The 11,578-nt window shown below is 34.5% G+C and overlaps 1 protein-coding gene across 1 annotated transcript; it reads left to right on the forward strand.

Annotated features, from left to right (window-relative positions):
* The first annotated feature begins 631 nt into the window (after nucleotides 1-631).
* Nucleotides 632-4,738, forward strand: EVX1 (even-skipped homeobox 1). The gene is made up of 3 exons (XM_053713008.1): nucleotides 632-1,006; nucleotides 2,888-3,126; nucleotides 4,126-4,738. Exons 1-3 carry the CDS (start codon nucleotides 634-636, stop codon nucleotides 4,651-4,653), a joined length of 1,140 nt encoding a protein of 379 aa, XP_053568983.1. The 5' UTR covers nucleotides 632-633; the 3' UTR covers nucleotides 4,654-4,738.
* Nucleotides 4,739-11,578: the final 6,840 nt, after the last annotated feature.

The raw sequence follows: 11,578 nt of genomic DNA on the forward strand, positions 1-11,578 counted from the left end.
AAACACATTCGATTAAATATTTGAAGTATGTTTTTTAATCAAAATGAGTTCTATTCAGTGTTGTTTTCTGTAGTTGAGGTATCACATGCAAAAAAAAGAAAATGTTTAAAATGAAGTCTTCACACTTAAATGCTGTTAAATGAATCGTCTGATCAATTATAGAACAAGGCAGAGAAAACTAAAAAGGTTACTTAATTATCAAATAAAAGGCAGTGGAAGCTATTAAATTATCAAGCAGGGTTCCCCGAGGTACAGTTTGAGCAGAGCCCTGTATCTGTGTCCCTGTTTGTTGCCAGATGCCTATCTTTGTTCACACTTTCTTCCTGATCCTTGTTGATGTGGAGTATCAGTACTATAAACCATTAGCTCCGGCTTCCCTTTCATCTTGAAGGTGGCTGACGTTCCTATTTATCCAGCAGCAATCAATGAGTGGCGTCAGCAGTGGTTCTGTAATGACGATTGCACCATTAAGGATGACAGCTTAGAAAGAAGAGGGCAATGGTGATCCCTCCCAGAGCCATTGCAGCACAGAGGAGTGCAGGCAGCACAGGGTCACCCACATATCTCCTATTGCTCATCTGCTGCTCCTGTGCACTACATCCCTGGCTTGCTGTGGACCCCATCACATCTACAATGGAAAGCAGAAAGGACATGATCATGTTCCTGGAGGGAGGGCAGCTTGCCACTATGGTTGGCAAGAGACTGGCTAATTTGTCTGAAGCAGTGGGAAGCCCAATTCATGAAGCGCAGGATAAGATGCTTCCCAGAGGCTGTCTGAGCCCCAGGGCTGGAGCCCTAACACCCAGGGAGAGATCAGAGGAGGAGGTGGAAGTGTTACCAGACAACAGGTCAGCAGCGCTCCGGCGCTCTCCACCACCCCACTCATCAGACGCTGCCAAGGGGCACCACAGCAGCTCGGACACCGAGTCGGATTTCTATGAAGAGATCGAAGTGAGCTGCACCCCGGACTGTACTTCAGCCAGCGCTGACTACCCACACAACAAAGGTACCTGCTTCCTACCCCACTGGCAAGGTTACGTGCCAGGCACCAGCCAGTGACCCTGGCACAAAGCTGCCGGGCAACCCTCACAAATGCATTGGCTTCTGTAATATGTATTCATTTTATATGCAATCTTTTTTACTACTTTCTGCAATCCAAAAATACATGGATATATAGATGAACAGTCTATACCACACACACACACATATACATATACACATATATATATAATTTTATTTATTTATTTTTATATATATATATATATATATATATATATACACATATACACATATATACACACATACAATAATACAGCATTTATACATATATGTACAAATATACATAGATATACACATATATACATAGATATATAAATATACAAATATACATATATATATACAAATATATATATATATATATATATATATATATATATATATATATATATATATATATATATATATATTATTTTTCTCAGGGCACTTTTAAATGATCCTATGTTACTATAATTAATAAGCATTATTTTCTCAGTGGTTTTCTGAGACAGTTATGACATTTAGCTCCATTTTACGTTTAAATACAATACAGGATTCCTTTTTCTAATATATTTACATACACACGTGATACACATACAGCAATTGATCCACGTTTCCTTCAGTGATTAAACTATTAAATGTATAATGTGCTATTGGGGTCACCACTGTAGGAGTGTTTGTCACCTAAGCTTGTGTCTAAGATCAAAGAGTTTGCTGTGGAAGCTGCTGCCTCTGATAGTGCCCAGGTGACCACAAAGACAATGGAGCAGCAGACTTAGGCTGACAAGGTGCGGGCTCTCTTTAAAATGTTACTCACAGGTCCCAGTGATCTTCTCACTTTCAGGGCTCTCTGGCGCCAGCTCGGAAATTGTCTTTGGGTTCATTGGGATGTAAAACCCTTTAGTATCAGAACAAAACACTACAAGTAATTGTATATATATAGCAGTAGGGCCTTTAGTTTTCCCCTAGCCTTGCTTCTATTATCCTCTGTGTATGTATATATATATAGTCAGTACATATATATATATATATATATAGCATCTTGTTCTAGCGTTATGTTGCTATATGAATGGGATAAGCGTTGTATTTATTTGTAATATTTATAAACTGATAATAATGTTTAATTAATTTAATTAATTGTTCAAGAGAGATGTAAGAGCAATTTACTTTATAGATGACAATCCCACAGAATATAGCAGGACAGCAGACTGAGCTACTAATATGATATAACTAGACTGAAAACCAAGCAATTGTAAAAACACTCAGATATTGAAGGAAGTGATAAAAAGCCCTGCATGTCTCTAGTAACCTCTTTGTTGACAACAAGGATTGCATTGCAGGTTATCTGGGTGTTGCTATTGTCCCCTTGTACATGTCCCTGGTGTATAATGTGCCTGGTGTATTTTGTGCCTGGTGTATATTGTGTGTGCCTGATGTAGTATATTATGCCTGATGTATATTGTGCCTGGTGTATAATGTGCCTGATGTATATTGTGCCTGGTGTATAATGTGCCTGATGTAATATTGTGCCTGATGTATATTGTGCCTGGTGTATAATGTGCCTGATGTATAATGTGCCTGATGTAATATTGTGCCTGATGTATACTGTGCCTGGTGTATAATGTGCCTGATGTATATTGTGCCTGGTGTATAATGTGCCTGATGTAATATTGTGCCTGATGTATATTGTGCCTGGTGTATAATGTGCCTGATGTATATTGTGCCTGGTGTATATTGTGCCTTGTGTATATTGTGCCTGGTGTATATTGTGCCTGGTGTATATTGTGCCTGATGTAATATTGTGCCTGATGTATATTCCCCTGTAATGTTGGTGTTTGACATCTGTACACAGGTCACTGCTCAGAGGGTATGGGGGGAAGCCCTGTGAATGGGAACGATTCATCAAAGGGAAGTGGAGGATCCCAGAGCTCCATGTCCTGTGCTGGGGATCAGATGCGCAGATACAGGACAGCCTTTACCAGGGAGCAGATAGCTCGGCTTGAAAAGGAATTCTACAGGGAGAACTATGTGTCAAGGCCAAGGAGATGTGAACTGGCTGCTGCCCTCAACCTGCCAGAGACCACCATCAAGGTAGAATGCCCGTTAGCTCATTGTGCTAGAGATGGGGCTCATCATCTGTACAGAGCCTCTACAGCAAACAGAAATACAGACCATAATGCAACAACAAATGTTTACTTTTTGTAACATATCGGTGATATATATATATATATATATATATATATATATATATATATATATATATATATATATATATATATATATATATATATATATATATATATATATGTCATTTAATGAAAGGCCTTCTTGGTATACAGAAATGTCAAGATTTTATATCTGTTTTCTTATAGATATTCATGGGTTGAAAAAAAATGTTCAGTCGAGTGGGGTGTGTCCCTAACCAATAAAGTTCGCCTAGTTGTTCTTATTGGCCAATGAGCAGTGTGTCCTTCTGGAGTTTTTATATTAGATTCAAAATAATGTTCAACTGGACAACTTAACATTTCTCACATAAATGTTTGTTAACATGTTGAGATAATACATTTTAGGTATAAAATAACTGTTATATCTATTTAAATGCATTGTCTTGCTGGTGATTTTTTTTATCAATGGTCTGTATTCACTGATTTTATAACAAAACCATATAAAGTGGTGTGGGTTTGTGGGCACAATTCACTTCTCTCATATGGGCAGCAGCTATTACCTTATGCTTTAGTGCTGTCTTTATTTTACATGGTGTAGTGCAGTGGTTTTCAAACCTGTCCTTATGTCTCCCTAACAGGCCAGGTTTTCAGGGTTACCTTGGGTGAGAGCAGGTAAATAACCTGGTTACTAATCATCTGATTATTTTACCTGTGCTCCAGTTCAGATATCCTCAAAATGTGGCCTGTTAGAGAGGCCTGAGGACAGGTTTGAAACCCAGTGGCCTAGTTAAAACAAAGGGTTTGCATTACGAGCAAACATATAATCTCTACTTTGTTTTTTAAGTTATAAACATAGAACTAATATTATTTTGTGTTTAGTTCTGTTATTTTAATTGTCTAATATCTAACATATCTATGTCTTTAGGTTTGGTTCCAGAACCGCAGGATGAAGGACAAGAGACAGCGCCTGGCTATGACCTGGCCTCACCCTGCGGATCCTGCATTTTATACTTACATGATGAGTCACGCAGCAGCTACTGGCAACCTACCTTATCCTTTCCCATCACATTTGCCTCTTCCTTATTACTCACATATGAACCTAGGTGCTAGCTCGGCTTCAGCTGCCACACCTTTCAGTAACCCTCTGAGACCTCTGGATACATTTAGGGTTCTCTCTCATCCTTACCCCAGGCCAGAACTACTGTGTGCATTTAGGCACCCATCTCTTTACGCGTCCCCTGCCCATGGACTTAGTGCTGGGAGCAACCCTTGTTCGTGTTTGGCCTGTCATACCAGCCCTACAGGTGGACTCGCACAGAGGTCTGCAGGATCTGAATTTAATTGCTCATCCTCTTCCAGAACAGACTCCTTCCTCACCTTTACACCTTCAGTCCTAAGCAAATCATCTTCTGTCACTCTAGACCAGAGAGAAGAAGTCCAGTTAACCAGATAAATTGTTGTTCTTGATCATAGCCATATTTTCAATTGTAAAACTATTGCAAATTGAATGTCTTATTTAAATAAATATTTTTTTTCTGGACTTATAAAAATATTATTACTTTAACCCAGCTTACATTTTATCCTTAAAAAAAACGAAAAGACAATGTTGTTTTTTACACTACTAGTCTTCTTTCAGACTAGAAATAGACTACTAGAGATTTTCTTTTCTAAACAATTGCGTGTCCTATATCCATCTGCGTGAAGCTTCAGAGAAAGAGGAAGAGGTCTGTGCAAATATGCTTATGCACATATATGTCTAGGACTAAGTGTAACCATCTGAAATACTTGAATGTGTTGAAGCCAGAAGGAACAAAAAGGTCATGTGTACAATCTCAGAGGAGGAAGTTCATTGTTTAACAGCATTTTCACCGTTGGAATGGAACAAATAAGCAACTGCACACAGTATTAGATGTTTGGGTGTATTTTAATATGATTCTACACTCTGTACCTGAATAATGCAGTGTGATGCTTCATTTAATCGTTCACTGTACACTTATGTAAATTAGATTTATTTTTACCTGAATGTAATAATTATGAATTTCCTTATTGCTTTTTCTGAAGATCAAACACTGGGTTTTTGGTTAACATTAAGAGCTAGGTAGTTTTTACTTCCTTTAACAATGGTTTATCCTCAGCTGCTGAAATATGCGCACACTGATGAAACTATCAAGTGATGTATATACAAGGAGGAATTTTTGAATGTATAATGATTTTTCAGAGGGCAAATCTTCTGCCTAACGTTAACAAGCCGCCTAGGGAAGGGATTATGTTATAGGAAGAGCTCTACAGACAGACACCTCACTGCAAATTAGTACAAATTCTCACTGTATTCATTTCATGTCTTTCCAGTGCTCTAGTTTCTTAAATATCTGTCCTGATTTTGCTATATGTTTTTTTCTCTCGTTATCTTCAAATTGAAATTGACCTTTCAGGGACTTTGTTTACATTTTTGTATGTTTTACGTTATTTATATTTGTTTGCTCTTATTGCACATGCGGGGCTAGTTTAAAAATGTCTACCTGGATTTTTTATGTCTAAATTAAACACAAATCTTGCCTTTAAATTTCAAAAAAATATCTTATAAATCAGGAGTGGATATAGCTTAACACTTCAGTTTGTTTGTTAAACTAGCACAGTCCAAAACACTGTCAATGTCTGTTACCAATTCGCAATAAAAATATGAACATATTATAATGGCCACATGTTTGTCACTTGTCACAATATTCTAATAATGTGCATGAAGGATGTACAGGATTAAGTTGCAGTCACAGCTACTACAATGATTCCCCTGGGTAGTTTATTCATTTTTCCATACAGAATAATATTCCACAGTTTTATATCTCTGTTCATATGGGGACATGCATAATATGTTTACATCTGAAACATTTTAAGATTAATTTATAACGGAAAGTGGGAAATATGTATACACACACACACACACACACACACACACACATATATATATATATATATATATATATATATATATATATATATATATATATATATATATATATATATATATATATATATATATACACATAAAAAAACAATTGGTGGCATCTTCTCTCTCACAAACCATTAGCTAATCAGCGACCAGGGTGCTGGGTAAAGCAATAAAATAGAAAAAGTATACAGACCGCACTAGCTGGATTGAAGACAAAATTCTTTGCAGCTTTATTGTAGTGAAGAAGGGGAGATTGTCCCCGAAACGTCACTACAATAAAGCTGCAAAGCATTTTGTCTACAATCCAGCGAGTGCGGTCTGTATACTATATGTATATATATATATATATATATATATATATATATATATATATATATATATATATACAAACACACACACATAGTATAATAGTTTACATATATATATATATATATATATATATACACACACACACATATAATACATTTTATATATATATACATTTTATATATATATATATATATATATATATATATATATATAGAGAGAGAGAGAGAGAGAGAGAGAGAGAGAGAGAGAGAGAGAGAGAGAGAGAGAGAGAGAGAGAGAGAGAGAGAGAGATAAACACTATACACACACAGTATTTTTATATTTAACTATAGCTAGACAGATATAGGGAGGTAAATAGAAAGATAGATATGATTACCGTGTTATTCCAGTGTATCTAACGCCAAATAAGTGATAATTCTCATGAGAAATCACTGTTATCTTTTATTTGGACAAATATATAATAAAGATAATATTTATCATCGTTAGTTCATTCAAAAGAATATATATATATATATATATATATATATATATATATATATATATATATATATATATATATATATATATATATATATATATATATATATATATATATATATATATATTGTAAACACACGATTTCTTCAAGTAGGAAAGGCTACAGAGAGAACTGAAATGCCATTTAGCCAATTACCTTTTTTTTCTAATAATCTTTATCGAGTCTTCAGTTTATTATGTAAATATTATTACTTACATTTCGGGAAAAGTATAGAAATGTATATATTTGATAATAAACACGAATTTTTAGTGTTGATCGGATTCTGAAACCTCTGTTCAATTCTGATGAACAAGTGGTTAAAAAAAGATATACAAGAACCTAACAAGACAATCCTCATGATTGTATATGCAACAGCGTTTGCAGAAGTCATCATATATAGCAATCTGACTTACTGATAAATGTGTTATGGCAGGTAACTAAGGGGGTGGGCGACTTAATGCCTGAAATGTGCGCTTAACAAGAACTTTAAAATGAGATGTCTGAAGCAATATTGGAAAGTACAAGATCAATGATAAGCCCTTGTGTCCAATCAGCAGATTTAATTGACTGTATTTTCTGCGTAATTGAACCAAACGTTCCAAAAGCAAACGGAACATAATACAATATTTCTCCAAAAGTGGGAATACATTTTATACCAACCATTTATAAAGCCATATTCGGTCTTCTTGAAATGCTCCAGCTTCTGCAGAATTAATTACTAAAATTCAGCTTGAGTCACTTAATTTAAAGCAATTGCTAAGATTCTGAAACTGCTAAAAGGAGAACAATAGCTCTGAGCTGGAAGTTATATTCCTCTAATTATTTCCAGATACAGACAATGAGCATCTCCAGCATATGATGGTAACTTGGTTTTATATAAAGGTGTCCTGGTAAAATTATTTCAGTATATGGCTATATTTGTATTTTTTACTTTATTAATGCAAAGAAGAAAGTTGTTGGTCCCTGCAATTCCCTAGGGGACAAGCTAACATCCAGCCAAATTCTCGTCCATACATCCAGTCCCTGGTTGTTAACGTGTTGATTGATTGCCTTATTAAATTGTGTTCTTGTAAGTGTGACCAAACTGATTGCAATGTACATGTGCGGAATAAAGCTGACGCTAACAGCCGAATAAATGGGAGGATCTGGATAGCTGGTTAATAATTCATCATCCAATAGAGCACTGGTTAAGTAAATTTGCACGGTGCGCATAAAAGTCATTTTGTGGAGCTATCAGTCAACCCCCTTATGTTTACCTCGACACCATCATGTCACATTGTAGGATAAATCCACTATGCACTGTAATACAGAATCAAGTGTTTATGGTGTGAGCTATAACAGGCCAAGATTTGTTATTCCAACAGCACTTAGAAGTATTGGCAAATGCACATTTTACTCACATGCCCCCAATGCTTCATCTATCACAAGCACTAGGCCTTTATCAATTTGTCTATCTGGATACCTGACAGTCCCCTTTGTTTTCAATTATTCTTGTGCTCGATTTGTTACATTATTTTACTCAAGTTGAGCAGTCACTGGAATCACCCGTTACCATATGTCAGCTGGTCCCACCAGCCTGGCAAGCTACAATGGTGTAATGAACACATCCTGGATTATTGTTCCAAAAACATGTCCACAGCCATTCAATAAGTAGGTAAACCATGTTATTCAGTTATTAAGAAGACCTCATATTTGGGTGCCAAGAACAAATTAATGTTACATTTTAATTGCTAGTATGTCAAATTAAGTTTCAGTTGAGTTAAATAAAATAACATTTTCAATATTACAATTAAATAAAACACATTTATTCCTATCTAATGCTGAATGCAAAGTGTATATTTCGCTAAAAAATATAGCAAATTAACTTTTATTAGCAACATTGCTAAAATTATTTTATATAATATTAACACCATACTCAGTATATGGGAAATAAGTAACAATATTTTTCGTATAGGAAATATGGAAATGTAATTAATGACTGAACTCAATGGAATTAATTGAACTATCAAAATTTTGAAATGTCATAAGTAAAATGAATCCCCTTTCCAATTTCTATTAATGCAATATAATAAAATTCAATTCTAATCCTACTCATAAACATTTATGTATATCAATATCAATATTTGTTAATTACTCAAAGTAATTAAACAATATTACAATTTTTAGTGAATGGGACATATGTTAATTACATTTAATATTGTCTAGAGTTAAAATATTATATTATATATATTGCATAGAGTTATAATTATACTTAAACTGAACTAGAAAATAAAAAAAACATTTTCTTTGAGAGCAAGTTTTAAGCTGTTTTATATCACAATATTTAAACTATATATTAATATTTAAATTATAACCCGACATTAAATATCTGTTTAGATTTTTTGCACCTGCTACTCGGAATTTTAGAGAGAAAAAAAGAATAAAAAAATGTAGCTTTGTGATTTTACTTTGTACTCATTTGAATCATGTCTTGCTCTAGCAGAAGGAATAGCCTGAATAGACCAATCACTTTATAATGATGATGAATGAGAAATTAATTCACATACAAGCAAGGCAATTTAGGCCTTCATCTGTTTAAATAGCCTCCCCAAATTATTCGCAATTGCAGGTCACAGATTTAATCAATTGTCCAATCTTGTGAAAGTCATATCCTTACATCTCAATCGGTATTATTTATAGAGCATCAGAGACCAGTGAAAAGTATTGTGTTAACAGGAACAATTACTTACAGGAGAACTAGCCTGAAATGGGAAACAAATGTCTTTAGGAGCTGTAAAGGATGAAACACTTCAATGTTTATCTTTTAGAAAAATGTATAAAATAATTGTCTTTGATGTTAACAGTTACAAACTGTAATAAGGCTGTGTAATGGCACCTGTACCACACGAAGATAACGGGCGTTGGGTATACAAGGCAGTAAGGCACAGTATATATCAAAACAATTGGCAAATATGTAATAGCGTCTTATTTAGAGAATATAATAGATATTCTGTGTGCACATTCTTCTTCCTATCCAAAGATACCTGAGATGGGACAAACACATCACTAAAATGTGGACAAATTTACCTACTTCAGGTAAAGAAGAGAAAATAAAATGTGCAAAATGACCAGGTTTATAATTTGTTTTTATTATTTGACAGCGTGGTTTCATTTTATTAACTACACTTTTATATAACCTATCTACTTTCCAAGGATAGGCATATTTTGGAACAATTAATATTTGTTTTGTAAAATAAAAAATATTTTTTTAATAGAGATTATACAAACTCTTATATAGTGGCACAGATATATGTAATACATATTATTACCAACAACACATTTCATTGTTAATCTGCAATATGCATATCTACCTACTCATACACATCCCACATATATGGAAACATAATAGTGAAAATTGTTTACATTTATTCTAGACGATGCCTCATATCACATTACCAGTAAGGATCTATAACATTTTAGGGGTGCAACTACCTTCCCCATATATATATTGGAATATAGATACGCATGTAATCATTTTTCTTAAACAAAATCTACATTATTAACACTATACTATCTGGCTATATTTGGATTCTGATGAAAATCATTCCACACTGTTGGCAAAATGTATTCAATTAAATTTAGCAGAACACGGATTAAACCAGCTCCTTATCTTTTACCTACTTAAAAGGGTTGTAAATGAATAAGGACATTTTTACATTTTTTCTGGGTATCACAATAACATTTTCTAGCTTTGCTCAAGTGTGACCACTTTGCTACAATATTAAGCATCCTGTTAGGAATACATAATTAAGAATATCGAGCCTACTAAGAAGATTATCATCGATAATCAAAACAAGATGTTCAAATGATCGTTTAAAAGTGAACGATCACCATGGCATTCTGTATGGAGTCTTCAAAACTAACACTTATTTTACAACACGTTTCTTGGTTTATTATAATATATTTCCAATAACTACTTATCAAAATATATACGGTGTGGAGGGCAAATACAAAAGGTGGGTAAGATTTCTTGAGCTCTACGGAGTCAATCTCTGGAGTGACTTTGATGCATTGCTGTCCAATTAGCGCATGTAATTGGTGTCCCCTGGGATGCACAGACCCAGGTCTTGCACAAAGACAATCTACTGCCAGATATGCAAGGTAAAACGTATACAGCGCTCCATCATTAGTGCATTCAAATAGGCTGCTATATTACAGCCAGAAATGCAAGTATTAATATATATGTATACATACATTTGTCATTTGTACTCTATCCCCATCAGTAAGCCATTAAGCAACACTACATGCCCCTCACTGGCTTTGTGATAGAGGCAGCAGTATATAACCTATTTAAGTTATCACATTATTTTTAATGTGTTCTAATACTTTGGATAACTAATTTTTAATCACTTGGTAAATATACTTTTATTACATTTACCTTTGGTGTGGATAGATTTTGACGGCAGAGAAGAACCATAGGCCCAAGAAGTCTGCCCAATATTTCCAAAAAGTATAAACTTATCTAGTTAGTAGGATAGCCTTATGGTTATCCCAGGTATTCATGAAGTCCTCCACATTGTCATTATCACGTCTTATGGAAGTATATTCCATGAATCGATCACCCTT

The sequence above is a fragment of the Bombina bombina genome, chromosome 5, assembly GCF_027579735.1.
Source record: "Bombina bombina isolate aBomBom1 chromosome 5, aBomBom1.pri, whole genome shotgun sequence".
Taxonomy (NCBI): domain Eukaryota; kingdom Metazoa; phylum Chordata; class Amphibia; order Anura; family Bombinatoridae; genus Bombina; species Bombina bombina.

Excerpts from the sequence above, each read along its gene's own strand:
- EVX1 (XM_053713008.1), top strand. The coding sequence starts at position 634 with ATGGAAAGCAGAAAGGACATGATCATGTTCCTGGAGGGAGGGCAGCTT. Across the intron at positions 1,007-2,887 it reads TGACTACCCACACAACAAAG|GTCACTGCTCAGAGGGTATG; the intron begins GTACCTGCTTCC and ends ATCTGTACACAG. Across the intron at positions 3,127-4,125 it reads TGCCAGAGACCACCATCAAG|GTTTGGTTCCAGAACCGCAG; the intron begins GTAGAATGCCCG and ends CTATGTCTTTAG.